General features: G+C 56.3%; 1 protein-coding gene across 2 annotated transcripts; it reads right to left on the reverse strand.

Moving 5' to 3' along the window:
• Positions 1 to 488: 488 nt before the first annotated feature.
• On the reverse strand, positions 489 to 6311 carry LOC100079193 (transforming protein RhoA-like). 2 transcript variants are annotated; one of them, XM_029067296.2, is made up of 5 exons: positions 6227 to 6311; positions 1711 to 1868; positions 1483 to 1603; positions 795 to 925; positions 489 to 687 (listed from the first exon to the last, which is right to left on the reverse strand). In XM_029067296.2, exons 2-5 carry the CDS (start codon positions 1864 to 1866, stop codon positions 514 to 516), a joined length of 582 nt encoding a protein of 193 aa, XP_028923129.1. In that variant the 5' UTR covers positions 1867 to 1868; positions 6227 to 6311; the 3' UTR covers positions 489 to 513. The 2 variants fall into 2 exon arrangements, with proteins under 2 accessions (XP_028923129.1, XP_028923130.1); XM_029067297.2 differs by having other exon boundaries at positions 1711 to 1914; positions 6227 to 6303.
• Positions 6312 to 15784: the final 9473 nt, after the last annotated feature.

Here is a 15784-nt window from a genome sequence, read left to right on the forward strand (position 1 = left end):
AGTCGTCTATACTAAACACCGCTACAAATTTATTACAGAAGAATTTGTCTCGAGTCCATCTTCAGAGGAAGAGCCAGCCCCGGGCTGGCACCGTCTCCCCCCTGGCCCCCGTTGCCCTCCCCCAGCTGGGCCCCTCCTAAAAGAGAGGGTCCCCAGGGCCCAGCCCCCGATAAATAGCCTCGTTTCAGAACCACTCTGTACAGCAGGGACGGCTGGCCTGGCAGGCCAGCTCCCCCAGGACCGGGGAGCTCAGGAGGAGGAGAAAGGGGGAGAGGTAGGGGACGTTGCCCGACGCTTGTTCTGGGAAGAGAAGGGATTGGGTCAAGCCAGCCTTTGGGAGGCTCCAGGAAGGAGAGACCCTCCCCCCCGTCACCCACCGCCCCGGCCGGCCCCTTCACTCTTGGAGGAGGCACTGGAGAGACCCCCCCCGCCCCACCACCGCCCCTCTTCAGCCCAGAACAAAGCGGATGGGTGGGGGAGGGGGCAGGCAACGGGCTAGAACTATTTATTGGATTAGAGCACACTGCAGGATGTCTTCTTGCGGCCGCGCTTGGCCTGCAGGGCAGCTCGCGTGGCCATCTCAAACACCTCCCTCACCCCGTCCTTGGTCTTGGCCGAGCACTCCAGGTAGCCGAAGGCGCTGATCTGATTGGCCATGTCCCGGCCTTCCTCCGGCCGCACCGGCTCCTGGGGGCACACCGCGCCCTACGGTCAGTCGCGGGGCCCTCGCCGGGCTCTCCCCCGCCACCCCCGGCCTCCCGGCCCCGCCTCTCGGACCGAGCGGCGTCGCCCACCTGCTTCATCTTGGCTAGCTCCCGGCGTGTATGCTCGTCCTGCCGCAGGTCCTTCTTGTTCCCCACGAGGATGATGGGCACGTTGGGGCAGAAGTGTTTCACCTCTGGTGTCCACTTTTCAGGAATGTTCTCTGCGGGGAGCGAGGGGCCAGGTTAGCCGCCAACAGCCACCCTCCTTTAAGGGTCAGGTTAGGCTCGAACCCGGGAAGAGAGGCTACGAGGAGACGCGACCCGCATCTACGGAACGAGGAGGGCGAGGGGAAACGACACCGCCGCTCGCCCCCTCTCAAAATGCCAGAACGGGGGGCCCCCGCCGAAGCTCGAGGCGGGGTGGGTTTCCAAACGACGCGAACTTGGGGCAGCAGAGGAGAGGACGTCGCCCCCGAGAAGTTGCTCGGGCAGAACGACTCCGACGGGGCGAGAGAAGTTGGGAATGAATGAGGGGCGAAGCGGACCCGGAAGGGTCGCCGGAGGGAAGAGGCAGGGGTGACGGGAACGGTTTATCCTTCGACTTCGGAACAGGTGTCGAGGAGGGCGACCGTCACGGGATTCCTCGGTCGCCTCGCGTCGGAGACGGAAACGGGGGGGAGCCACGCGGACCGGCGGCCCCGCTTCCGTTCCCCGCCGGAGAACCGGGGCCCCTAAACGACAACCCCATCCCGCCCGCCCCGCGCCCAGAGGGGCTCACCGAGGCTGTCGGGGCTGTCGATGGAGAAGCACATGAGGATGACGTCTGTATCGGGGTAGGAGAGCGGCCGCAGCCGGTCGTAATCCTCCTGCCCGGCCGTGTCCCACAGCGCCAGCTCCACCTGCCACGGGCGGGGGTGGGGGGAGTCAGGCGCGGCCCCACCCCGGGAGGGACCCCGGGGAGCGGGACGGCCGAGAACCGAGCGGCTGAGGAGGGGAGCGGCGTTACCTGCTTGTTGTCGACCTCGATGTCGGCCACGTAGTTCTCGAAGACCGTGGGCACGTAAACCTCGGGGAACTGGTCCTTGCTGAAGACGATGAGCAGGCAGGTCTTCCCACAGGCGCCATCCCCCACGATCACCAGCTTCTTCCTGATGGCTGCCATCTCTGAGGGACCAAGGGAGCCACCTTCAGCCTGAGCACACAGGGCCGGCTAAGGGGCGAGAGTCAGGCCGGTCGGTCGGTCGATCGGATTCGAGCTTTTACTGCAGGCACCGTACCACGCGCTTGGGAGAGCACGCCATAACCGCTTAACGGACGCGTTCCCTGCCCGCGACGAGTTTCCGGTCTCGAGGCCGACTGACCCTCGAGTTGCAGTAGCCCAGGAATCCCGACTCCCAGACCTCTCCCGGCCCGGAGTGCCCGGCGGTCCGGGCTAGGTCTCGCTGTCCCGCGGGAAGCTCCCCACCGGCCGGCATTCCCGGCCCCCGGACTCGAGGTCCCCGGGACCCCCGCCCCGGCACGCGGGCACCGTTCCCGAGACGGGTCTGGAGCCGTGACATCGGCGACATCTCCCGCGCTAGGCTGGGCCAGAGAGGATAGGGTGAGTGTAGAGGTGGTGGTCTGGGAGGGGCAAAATCCAGAATGGGATTTCTCCTCTTCCCCCTCCCTTAGGAGCCCCTGACCCTGTTTGGACGGGTCTTCACTGTACCGTCGCCGATGGCATTTACTGAACGCTTACTATGCGCAGAGCGCTACACTAAGCACTCGGGAGAGTACCATATAACAGACGCATTCCCTGCCCGCAAGGAGTTCACAGCCCCAGTCCGTGTTCTGGAACCCCAGACCCCTCACTCGGCCGAATCCTGCTGAGAAGCAGCGTGACCTACGGGATGGAGCGGGTGCCTGGGAGTCGGAGGGAGCTGGGTTCTAATCCCCGCTCCGCCGCCACCTGTCTGCTGTGTGACCTTGGGCAAGTCATTTCACTTCTCCGGGCCTCGGTTACCTCATCTGTAAAATGGGGATTAAGACCGTGAGGCCCAGGTGGGACTGGGTCCAACCTGTTAAGCTTCTATAATAATAATGTTGGTATTTGTTAAGCGCTTCCTATGTGCAGAGCACTGTTCTAAGCGCCGGGGTAGATACAGGGTCATCAGGTTGTCCCACGGGAGGCTCACAGTTAATCCCCAATTTACAGATGAGGTAACTGAGGCCCGGAGAAGTGACTTGCCCACAGTCACACAGCTGACAAGTGGGGGAGCTGGGATTCGAACCCATGACCTCTTACTCCCAAGCCCGGGCTGTTGCCACTGAGCCACACTGCTTCTCTCTACCCGAGTGCTTAGTGAAAAGTGACCGGCACACAGCAGTGGCTTGGGAGTCAGAGGACGTGGGTTCTAATCCCTGCCCCTCCCCTCGCCTGCTGTGTGACCTTAGGCAAGCCGCTTAACTTCTCTGTGCCCTCAGTTACCTCATCTGGAAAATGGGGATGAAAACTGTGAGCCCCACGTGGGACAACCTGTTATCCCTGTATGTACCCAGGTGCTTAGAACAGGGCTTGGCGCGCCGTCAGCGCTTAACAGATACCATAATTATTATTATGAGAAGCAACGTGGCTCAGTGGCCAGAGCCCGGGCTTGGGAGTCAGGGGTCGTGGATTCTAATTCTGGGCTCCACCACTTGTCAGCTGGGTGACTTTGGGCAAGCCGCTTAACTTCTCTGTGCCCTCAGTTACCTCGTCTGGAAAACGGGGATGAAGACTGTGAGCCCCACGTGGGACAACCTGATCACCTTGTATTCCCCCCAGCGCTTAGAACGGTGCTTCGCACGTAGTAAGCGCTTAACGAATCCCATCGTCGTCATTATTATTACCGTAAAAAAAAAAAATCCCTTAGTCCGTGGGTCCCATACAGGACAGGCAGGGACCATGTCCGACCTGATTATCTTGTATCTCTCCCGGCACTTAGTAAGGTGGTTGGGCAACCTAGTCGATGCTTAACAAAATACCACAATTATCATCAGTCGCTGTCCTTGCTCACTTAAGGTGGCTACGCCGGCACACCTTGGGGTGGGGGGAAGAGGAGACTATGGAGATATTATAAATTATTTATATGAACGCCTGTCTCCCCTCCCAGACTGTAAGCTCACTGTGGGCAGCGAATGCGTCTACCAACTCTGTTGCACTCTACTCTTCCGAGCGCTCATCACACTCAATAAGTAAGCAAAACAAGTAAAATACTATCGACTGATTCTATCACACCCAGCAATCTCTCCTTCGAGCCTGACACCGGGCAGGTTCACAGCTTGTGGCTGTGATTATCTCGTATCGGCCCCGCTGTTTCGGACAGTGCCGGGCACAGGGTGAGCGCTTAACAAGTGCAACAGTAAATTAATTCACCAGTGGTGGAAAAAACAATTTAGGAGCTCGACCTACATCCTAACAGCCAGACCTGAATCCTCCGGGGGGGGGGGGGGGAATAATCAGATCTTTTTGAGGGGGGGAGAGAGATGTGGAACCTAGGTCGGGTGTGGCGATTCACTTCCTGCCAGTGGTCAGAGAGGCAGAACGGACCCGCCCCCGGACCTGCCACGGTCGGTCTCTGGGGCCGCAACCGGGGTCTTCTCCCGCACTGTCTACTCATTCAGTCGCACCTCCGTGTGCAGGGCACTGCGCTAAGCGCTTGGGAGAGCACGTTATCACGCAAAGCACAGACATCCTCTGCCCACCATGAGCTTCTAATCTGGAGTACGGTCTCTCTGGGCCGCAACCGGGGTCTTCACCCGCACTGTCTATATACCATCATCGTCATTCAATCGTACTTATGGAGCGCTTGCCGTGTGCAGGGCACTGTGCTAAGCGCTTGGGTGAGCACGCTGTCATGCAGAGCAGACACGTCCCCTGCCCACCACGAGCTTCCAATCTGGAGTACAGTCTCTTTGGGCTGCAACTGGGGTCTTCTCCCACACTATATACCATCATCATTTGACTGTACTTATGGAGTGCTTACCATGTGCAGGGCACTGTGCTAAGCGCTTGGGCCAGCCCGCTATCATGCAAAACAGAGACATCCCCTGCCCTCCACAGGCTTCCAATCTAGAGCACGGTCTCTTTGGGCCTCAACTGGGGTCCCCTCCCGCCCTGTCTACTCGTTCAGTCGTACTTACGGAGCGCTCACTGCGTGCAGGGCAGTGTGCTGAGCGCTCGGGCGAGCACGCCATGATGCAAAGCAGGGCCATCCCCCGCCCACCACGAGCTTCCAATCTGGAGGTCTGGTCCCGGGGGGTGGGGGAGGGGGCCTCGGGATCGGCTCTTCCCCAGCGGTCTCCTCCACGCGGTCATTCATTCAATAGTATTTATTGGGCGCTTACTATGTGCAGAGCACCGTACTAAGCGCTTGGAATGGACAAATCGGCCGTAACAATAACGTTTTTGGGATAACGTTATAATCTGCTGTCGAGAAGCAGCGTGGCTTAGTGGAAAGAGCCCGGGCTTGGGAGTCAGAGGTCATGGGTTCTAATCCCCGCTCCACCGCTCGTCAGCTGTGTGACCTTGGGCAAGTCCCTCCTCTGTGCCTCAGTGACCTCATCTGTAAAATGGGGGTTGAAGACCGTGAGCCCTACGGGGGACAACCTGATCGCCCTGTATCTCCCACAGGGCTTAGAAACAGTGTTCTGCACATAGTAAGCGCTTAACAGACACCAACGTTATTATTATTCACACACTGGCCAGACGCCGGTACCCGATGGGGTGGAAGAGCTCTTCTTGGTGCGGCCCAGGAATGTTTCTGTTCACTGTAATCATCATCATTATTCCCCGGTCCCCCGGTGCTTAGAACGGTGCCCGGCACATAGTATATATGTTCACGGATATATTATAATAACGATGTCGGGCGGGGAGAGGGGGATGAGGTGGAGCCCGTAGGGCTGTCGGTCTTCATCCCCGTTTGAGAGATGCGGGGGGGGGGCCCTGGGGGTCAGAGGTGGGGAGGAGCTGGGGCTCGGTACTTCCGGGTGGGGAGGGGCCCGACCCCGCCTCTTCCCTCTCCGTGGCAGCCGGGAAGCCCGGCCCGCTTCCCGGAGGAGGCGGCGGAGGGGTCTCCCTCGTCCGGGGGGGGGGGGGCCGGCGCATGCTCAGAAGGGCGGGTTTTTCTGGCGGCCCAGCCCCGCCCCCATCAACCGCCGAGCCCGCGTGACCCCCGGCCCCTCCCCCCCGGCCGCGGCCCCGGCCCGCCTCACTGACTCAGCCCGCCCCGCCCCGCCCCGCCGGGCTCCCCCCCGACCTCCAGGCCGCCAGTCAGTGGGGTGGCACGGCCGGCACCATGGCGGCGGCGGCGGCGGCGGGGGATGGGGGAGGAGGCCCCGGCCCCGGGCGGCTCCTTTCCGGCGCGCGCGCCCCCCCCCCCCCCCCCCCCGCCTTCCGCCCCCGCGCGAGGGCCGCCCGGACCCCCGCCCCCGCCGCCTCCTCCCTGTCGTGGGCGCCGTGTCCCCCTCCTCCGCCGGCGCCGGGCCTCCTGCCCCCCCCTTACCGGCCTCTCCTCGCCTCTGCCCAGCCCAACCGCAGTCGGTCTCCTCCTCCGCCGCCGCCGCCGCCGCCGCCTCCCCTCAGCGACAGTCCCGGGTCCCGCCCCCCTCCTTCCCCGACGGACGGGGGCCCCGGCCAATCACCGCCGGCCATCCGGGTTCCGCAGCCAATGGGACGCGCCCCGCCCCGCCGCGTCGGCCCCGGCGGCCGCCGGACGGGAGCCGGGGAGGGGGAGGGGCGGGGCCGTCTCTGCCAATCACCGGGCGGCGGGCGCCGCGATCGACCAATCATCGAGGGGGAAACCGCCGGGGCGCCGGACCCAACGCGGGAGGCCGGCGGATCGACAGCCCCGACAGCCAATCGGCGGGCGCGGCCGCCGAGAGCGACAGGCCTTCGGGCCAATGGGCGCCCGGGGGGGTTCCTCTCGAGGTGGGCCGAGGGGGCCCGAATGTCTCCGAAGGGAGACCCCGGCCGGGCCGCACCGGGCCGCACCGTGGGGTGACGAGGGTCGCCCTGGGGCGGGGACAGCGGGGGTCCTTTCTGCTCCCCGGCTCTTCTTTCCGTCGTGTTTATAATAATGTTGGTATTTATTAAGCGCTTACTCTGTGCCGACCACTCTTCTAAGCGCTGTAAACACAGGGGAATCAGGTTGTCCCACGTGGGGCTCACCGTCTTCATCCCCATTTTCCAGATGAGGTCACTGAGGCCCAGAGAAGTGAAGTGACTTGCCCACGGTCCCACAGCCGACAAGGGGCAGAGCGGGGATTCGAACTCATGACCCCTGACTCCAAAGCCCGGGCTCTTTCCACTGGGCCACAAGCACTGCGCTCTGCGCCTGGGAGAGTACCCGGTAACAACGGACAGCGACCTCCGTTTAATAATAATAATAATAATAATAATAATGTTGGTATTTGTTAAGCGCTTACTATGTGCCGAGCACTGTTCTAAGCACTGGGGTAGATACAGGGTCATCAGGTTGTCCCACGTGAGACTCACAGTTAATCCCCATTTTACAGATGAGGTCACTGAGGCACAGAGAAGTGAAGTGACTTGCCCACGGTCACCCGGCTGAAAAGTGGCAGAGCCGGGAGTTGAACCCATGACCTCTGACTCCGAAGCCCAGGCTCTTTCCACTACTCATCAAGCCCTTACTCTGTGCAAAACGCTGCCCTCAGCGCTTGGCGTAATGTTAGCTCATACTCATATATTCATGTTGTATTCGTGGAGAGCCCGGGCCCAGGGGTCAAAAGGTCGTGGGTTGCGCCGCCGGTCTGCTGTCTCCCCCGATTAGACCGTGACCCCGTCACTGGGCAGGGACGGTCTCTGTCTGTTGACGAATTGTCCATTCCAAGCGCTTAGCACAGTGCTCTGCACATAGTAAGCGCTCAATAAATCCGATTGCATGAATGAATGAATGACCTTGGGCAGGTCACCTCGCTGCCCCGGGCCTCAGTTTCCTCAGCCGGGAAAGGGGAACGGGGACTGTGAGCTCCACCCAAGCCGGGGACGGTGTCCAGCCTGCTTTGCTTGTATCCACCCCAGCCCTTAGTACGGTGTCTGGCCCGGAGTAATGATTATTATTACAATATTACAATGAACAGAAACATTCCTGGGCCATAACGAGCTGAGCTCTTCCACCCCATCGGGTACCGGTGTCTGGCCGGTGTGTGAATAATAATAATGTTGGTATTTGTTAAGTGCTTACTATGTGCAGAGCACTGTTTTAAGCGCTGGGGTAGATACAGGGTCATCAGGTTGTCCCACATGAGGCTCACAGTCTTCATCCCCATTTTACAGATGAGGTAACTGAGGCCCAGAGAAGTGAAGTGACTTGCCCACAGTCACACAGCTGACAGGTGGCAGAGCCGGGATTCAAACCTATGACCCCTGACTCCCAAGCTCAGGCTCTTTCCACTGAGCCACGCTGCTTCTCTAAACAGCCTAGATACTTCACTCTGGGAGGGGCGGTCTTGATTTTTAAGGTTCCGTCCCACCCCCTGTTAGCCCCCAGAAGCTCTCCAGCTTTCTGGCTAGTCCCATGCTTTCTGCCCCCTTCCAGTTGGACCCCATCCCACCTAAAATGACTAAATGTCTGGGTCCTTTGCTCCAAGGACCACAGGTATCATCATCGCAGTTATTTTACCAACCGTGCTCTGCGCTAGGGAGAAAAGAAGACCAATTAGGTAAGGCCCTGCCCTCAAGGAACTCACAATATAAGATGGGTGGATGTACATACGCTCAATTCTACCATAATGTGCTATGGTTAAAACACGATTAAGGCATTAAGAAACGTTTTTATGACAACGCGAGCGTGGACCCAGTATACAACATTATGGAAAAAATGGATCTGCGCCTTTCCGCAGCAGGAGAACAGGTGAGTACTAGCGTGCGAGTTTTCCTTACCGCAAGATTTTGCAAGAATGCAAACACTGCGTTACAGGAAAGTCAGGTGTAGGAGAAAATCTGATTGAAAATGTCAGAGTAGAGTAATAAAGTTTCTCAGAAGAGTTCAGTGCAAGCAGCCCGTTGTCTCCTCCAGGTCTCAAACGTTCAGATCATTTCAACTGTTCCCAACTGACTCAAAGCTGCGTGGTCCAGAACGAGGTGGGAAGAACCCGGGACCGGTGATACCGGGGAGCTGCTGAACCACAGGGCTAACTCCTCATCACTGTAAGCCCCAAGAGGTGGGGATAAATAGTATTTATGGAGCGCCTATTGTGAAGGGAGGACTGAACTGGAGATAAAATTAGTAGCTAGGATCCATACCCTCTAGGAGCTTACAGTCTATCAGGAGAGACTGATAATAAAGTGTACTGCAGACACGAGGAAGTAATAAAATATAAAAAGATATGATGTAAGACATAAAAGAGCTATAAAGCACTAAATCACCTTGCCCCCCTCCTACCTAGCTTTGCTGCTTTCCTATTACAGGCCAGCCCGCACACTCCGCTCCTCTAGTGCCTGCCTGCTCACTCGGCCTCCAGCTCATCCAGCTCGCCGCCGACTTCTCGCCCACGTCCCGCCTCTGGCCTGAAACGTCTTCCCTCTTCCTATCCGGCCGACGATCGCTTTCCCCACCTTCAAACCCTCACTGAAGGCATATCTCCTCCAAGAGGCCTTCCCCGCCCAAGCCCTCATTTCCTCTTCTCTCACTCCCTTCTCCATCCCTCTTTTACTTGGATTTGCACTCTTTACTCACCCCTCCCTCAGCCATGCAGCGCTTGTGAACAGATCCATAATTTATTTCTATTAATATCTGTCTCCCCCTCTAGACTGTAAGGTTGCTGTGGGCAGGGAACAGGTCTACCAACTCTGTTGTACTCTTCCAAGTGCTTAGTACAGTGCTCTGCACAGAGTAAGCGGTCGGTAAATACGATCGATGTAGGTAAATGATGTGAGGTGTGCGTGGGAGTATTCAAGTATGAAAGTGTACATGTAGGAGTGGGGGACGTAAGGTAGGGAGATTAGAAATGAATTGCAGAAGGCCTCTTGGAGGAGATATGCTATCGAAAGGGCTTTGAAGATGGGGAGACCTTTTTTGGGGGGGGTGTTAATGGTATTTATTATAATTATTATTAATAATAATGATTATGGTACTTGTTAAGTGCTTGCTATGTGCCAAGGCACTGTTCTAAGCGCTGGGGTAGATACAAGGTATTCGGGTTGTCCCACGTGGGGCTCGCGGTCTTGATCCCCATTTTACAGATGAGGTAAATGAGGCACAGAGAAGTTAAGTGGGCTTGCCCAAGGTCACACAGCAGACAAATGGGCGGAGCCGGGATTAGAACCCAGGTCCTTCCGACTTCTAGGCCCGTGCTCTACCCACTACGCCCCGTTGCTTCTCATCTGTGGTCTGTGGACTGTGAAGGCAGAAGGCATTCCAGGCAGCGGGGAAGGCCTGAGCAAAGGGGTCAGTGGCAAGAGGGGGGATGAGAAAGAGTTGCATGATGGAGAGGTCGGCTTGAGGAGAAAGAAGGGGGCAAGCTGGAGTGCAATGGAAGAAGGGAGTGGATGACTTGGAGGGAGAGAGCCCACTGGGTGCCAGACAACGAACTGTCAGGAGTTTTTATGTGATGTGAAAAAGAAAGGGCAACCATCTGAGGTTTTTGAAGAGTGGGGAGAGGAGAGCAGAAGGTCGTTCACCAGACGTTCACCAGATCCACTCACGAACAAAAGGTGGTCCACCAACTCTCAAAGATGCCCAGTGGTGCCACAAACTCTCCCCCCGAAACACTTGCTTGGCTCCAAAGTCACAGAAGGGGCTGCAGGCAAGTTCAAACAGTAGCTGAGCACAGCAGCTGCTGGCGGATGTTTCCACCTCAGCTCTCCCTAGTGAGGATTCCGGCGGACAGAGGGTGGAACCCGACAGGGTGGAGATGGCGATCGACGGTGACCGTGCTCGGCCGCTTCTTTCACTTTCCCCTTCCAGCATTTGACGCTTGGCCCACTCTGCGTTACCTGTCCCACGCCGGGTTATCTGGGTTTCTCCCCGATACCACCAGAGCCGCCGTGACCCAGTGAGAGGCTTTTCGCTGTGGGGATTGGGGGAAAAACGGCACTTCTGTCCCGCCGAAGGCAAGACGGTCGGGCCGTTTAGCCGGGTCTGAGCCTCCTCCCCTAGGGCTGGCGCTCGTTTTGGTTTCTAGGCCCCAGAGAGAGGAAATCTAATTAGCTTCGTTCTTGGCGGCAGGCCAGGCCTAAGGCTACAGACTGCAGTTGGACCCAGAAGGCGCCATTCAGGTCAGAAGCAGCATGGCCTACTGGGGAAAACACAGGCCTGGGAGTCAGAAGGACCTGGGTTCTAATCCCGGATCTGCCGCTTGCCCACTGTGTGACCTTGGGCGAGTCGCTTCACTTCTCCGGGCCTCAGTTACCTCATTTGTAAAACGGGGATCAAGACTGCGAGCCCCATGTGGGACAGGGACTGTGTCCAACCTGTATAGCTAGTAACTACCCCGACGCTTAGAACAGTGCTTGGCGCATAGTGAGCATTTAAAAGATACCATAAATATTATTCCTATCATTAAGTCTTCTTCTGTTGGTTCAGAAGGGTCTGGCACTCTCCCCTCGATCTCACTACTCTAGCCCTGCGCTAGGGTGAAGACCTTGGAGTTCTACTTCCTGCAATTTCTTCTCCTTGTGGGTTAGACACACGCTAAGCGCTCCAAAAATGCCAGTGATTGATCGATTGTTGGGGGAGAGGAGAACACTGATGGAGAGTCTTTGAGGGAGCTCACATTTGATGGCTTCTGTGATTGATTGTGGTGGAAACAGTGTGGGATGTCTTGGGGAGTAAGGGAGGGAATAGGCAGTGCCAGTGGAGACTTTCAGAAGGATGATAGTCCAGGGAGTCAATGAAGGAAGAATAGCAACCTTGTTGGGCTGGCGAAAGTTGTAACTTGAATGGGCAAAACTTTATAGTCGCAGCGGTCAGTGTGGCTTTTGGAATTCAACAGAGACTGTTCGACTCTACAAGAGCAGGGGAGGGAAAAATATTTGGGGCCGGGAGACAGGAGGGGCAGGCACATTGAAGGAACAGGGAGCAGGGGCACAGAATTAGGAGTCACAGAGTCAGGAGGAGGACCTTCGAGGCTCAGAAAGGAAGGGCCACTAGCAAGTGGAGAAAAGGACGCGCAATTGGGAGAATCAGAAAGGTTTGAAGAGTTTGGAGGAGGAAGAGGGATTAGGAGGAAGACAACAGGTTAGGAGGCTCTGGTCTGGAAGTGGCAGTTCTGAGTTGGCTGTGCGGAGGGTAGAGTTTGGAGGGGGGATTACCAAAATTTGGTCATTCTCTTGGGAGGGGAGGCTGTAGGGGTGGGGAAATTGGAGGCTGGTGGAGTCAGATCAGAGTGCGAACATTGGGGCAGGAATGTCTTGAGGATCAACAGCGGGGGTATTGAAAGCTCCATAACGTTCGCAGTTTACACTGGGGTGGAAAAGAGGAAAGTGAGGGAGGTTTCAAATTCATGTGGACATGGATCCGGTCAGGCAGTTGTCAGAAGAGACTTTAAAACGTGAGATTCAAAAATGGTCAATCTTCGCAATCTTTCGATCTTCACAGTCGGCCCCCGGAATTTTGGGCTTCCTGTGCAACTTCCCCTCTCACAGCGAAGACTAAGCTATATAGTTGCAGTAGGGCTGAATGCAGTAGGGTTTTAGGTGATTGAAATTGGCTCTATCCCTCAAATCTTGTCTTTAAAAAAAAATTTAGACTGATTTCCCGGCCCCCCAATGCACAATGGGTTTATTTTTTATTAACATTTTCACTGCCTAAATAAACTTAATCAATCAGGGGTATTTCCAGAGCACTTACTGTGAGCACAGGACTTTGGGACAGTAGAGTAAAAGTAGAAAACACAGCCTCTGAGCTCCAAGTTACAATCTAAAGGGAGAAAACAGAGGGGCGCAAATGATTTATAAATAATGGGAGCTGGAGAAAGAACAATACTGCGGGAGTGGGTAGCAGCAGGAAAAGTAGAAAAATAAGGGCAAGTAAATCAAGGTATACCTCCATGCTAAGGACAGCTATCGGATGGATGTGACTTAAATCAATTAATGAATCCATCCTAATCCTGCTGCAGATGACTGGAATTGCCAGAGCCTTTCTGAACACATCTCTAGGAGGTCTTCCCCAGTTCATTTCTAAGCTCCCCTGTTAATGTCCCTCAAAGGCCTCTCCAGCACTTCTGCACCTCCTAAACCTTTACATACTCACAGCCTCTCATCGCATGTAATGATAATGATGATAATAATAATAACTGTGTTAGAAACAGCATGGCCTAATGGATAGAGCAGGAGCCTGGGAAGCAGATGTAGGTTCTAATCCCAGCTTTGCTACTCGTCTGCTGAGTGACCTTGGCAAGTCTCTTCTCCATGCCTCAGTTACATCATCTATAAAACATTGATTCATTCGTATTTATTGAGCACTTCTTTTGTGCCGGGCACAGTACTAAGCGCTTGGAAAGTACAATTTGGCAACAAATTGAGACAATCCCTACCCAACGGGCTCACAGTTTAGAAGGGGGGAGACAGACAATAAAACAAAACAAAGCAAGTGGAGAAGCATCAATTGCATCGATATAAATAGAATTACAGATATATGCACGACATCAATAAAACCCAGGTCCTCTGAATCCCAGGCCTGTGCTCTTTCCACTCTGCCATGCTGCTTCCCTTACATACTCTATACTGTAAGTACTAACTCATGGCCCTACCTCCTTTTCATCCTTGCTCCTAGCTGTAATTTATGTTAATGTCTGCCTCCCCCCTTCTAGACTGTAAGTTCCTTGTGTATTGTACTTTCCCTAGGGCTTAGTACAGTCCCGTACATAAGGTAAGCAGTCAGTAGATACCATTGACTGACTGACTGATGTTCTACTGTACTCTCCCAAGGACTTAGAACAGTATTGAATGATTAATTAAATCAATTTAGCCCATTTTGTGTAATGAAGTCAATAATCCATGGTCGCCAGTAGAATCGCCATATACTAGAATGACCTGTTTGGAAGTTGGTTCATTTTTAAATACTTCCTATTTTATCTTTCTGAGGGGATTTCCCTTTTCCCCCCACTCTCTAAAGAGTCGGGGATTTCCTTGGTTAACTGGCACCCGTTGTTAGTTCTGGCTTATTTCTTGGGTTAATGTCCATTTTTCTTATCTTTCCCAAATAGCAATCCAATCTCTAAATCAAAATTTCAGTATTAAGTTTGGGATCGATGCTGGGGTTCAATCATCTACATGAAGGAAGTTTGCCTCAACACTGCTAAAAATGCCAACAGGTAGCTGTGATGGCGAACTCTTGTTTAGTCTTTTTCATAACTTGCAAATAATGACAATTGTGGTATTTGTTCAGTGCTTACTATGTGCTATTAAGCTATTAAGCACTCTATTAAGTGCTGGGCTAGATATGAGATAATCAGGTTGAACACAGTTCCTCTCCGTGGGGGCCGGCTCCCGTCTCAGGAGTCAGATTGGGATTTAGGGTGAGCTGGCTTGGGTTTAAATGCGAGTTGTTTGAGGGGAAGAGAAAGGGGGGGGACAGAAAAGTTTAGGGGAAGAGAAAGGTTGGGGGGAGGGGAAGATTTGGGGGGAAGGAGAAAGGTTTGGGAGGGAAGGGGAAAGCTTTGGGGGAGGAGAAAAGTTTGGGTGGGAAGGAAAAAGGTTGGGGGGAAGGGGAAAGGTTTGGGGGACGAGGAAAGTTTTGGGGCAGGAGAAAGGTTGGGGGGAAGGAGAAAATTTTGGGGAGATGGGGAAAGGTTTGGGGGAGGAGAAAGGCTTGGAGTAAGGGAAAAGGATGAGGAGAAGGGGAAAGATTTGGGGGGAAGGAGAAAGGTTGGGGGGGAGGAGAAAGGTTGGGGGGGAGGAGAAAGGTTTGTGGGGGAAGGAGAAAGGTTTGGGGGGGAAGGAGAAAGGTTGAGGGGGGAAGGGGAAAGGTTTGTGGGGAAAGGGAAAGGTTTATGGGGAAGGGGAAAGGTTTGTGGAGAAGGGGAAAGCTTTGGGAGGAAGGGGAAAGCTTTGGGAGGAAGGGGAAAGGTTTGTGGAGAAGGGGAAAGGTTTGCGAGGAAGGGGAAAGGTTTGTGAGGAAGGAGAAAAGTTTGTGGGGAGGCCATGGCGTGGCCCCTGGTCCGGCCCTCCCGTTTCCAGACCCACGAGGCTCCGGCCGAGCGGCCTCCCGGGCCTCCCCCAGGCAACTCTTTGCCCCCGGAGGTTGGAGGGGGTTGGAGGGCTTCTTCCTACTACTTTGTCGCTGGCTGTCTTCTCCAGCTGGATCCCACCCGGGTACCGACTGACGGCCAATCCTCCCCCTCCATTATCCGGGGTTCGCAGGAGGGGCATTCAAGCCCTTCCTCCTGAAGCTCTTCTCTGGTGGAACTTCCAAAGTAGTTGGCAAAGAAAAAAACCCCACACCCAAAACGACTAGGCCTTCTCCGTTCAGTTACGAAAATGGTATCGCCTGCCCTGGATCTCACCCTTCCCCTCGCCTCCCGGGTCCCAACGCCTAGGGCAGGGTGAAGCCCGCGAGGGCTTCAGGGAGGAAACGTGCCATTCCCCGAAGTCGCAGCCCCCCGGCGATTAAATGCCTTATTTCTTCCCGTAGGCCCCACGGGGCTGGTGACTAAAAGCCCCGCTCCCCTTCCCCTCCGCCAACTCCGCCTCACAAAAGCCAAGCCAACCGGAGGCCGGCGGGGGGGAGAGTCCTACCCCTCTCCTGGCAGTGGTAGCGCCCCGGCTTGGGCTGTACCAAGCGGGCCGGGGGTAGGGCCGGGCCGGTCGTCGCCGCTTTTCCCGGCCCCCGCTCGCACCCAGCGGGTGGATCCGCGGGCGGAGGCGTTGGGAGGGAAAGATGGAGTTCGGTGGGCACGGTGGGGGACGTGGGGGCGGCGGCGGGGGCGGGGGGGTGGCGCGCGGGTGGCGGGGCCTCCCCCGGCGCGGCGGGTGGTACGGGCCGCCCGGCGCCGCCCTCCCCTCCGAGCGGAGTGGTATGCGCCGGCGGCGGTGGGGCCAGCGCGGCTCGGGGCGGCTTTGGGCCGGGCCGGGCCGGGACCGGACCGGACGGGACGGG

The sequence above is a fragment of the Ornithorhynchus anatinus genome, chromosome 6 (genome assembly GCF_004115215.2).
Source record: "Ornithorhynchus anatinus isolate Pmale09 chromosome 6, mOrnAna1.pri.v4, whole genome shotgun sequence".
Lineage (NCBI taxonomy): Eukaryota > Metazoa > Chordata > Mammalia > Monotremata > Ornithorhynchidae > Ornithorhynchus > Ornithorhynchus anatinus.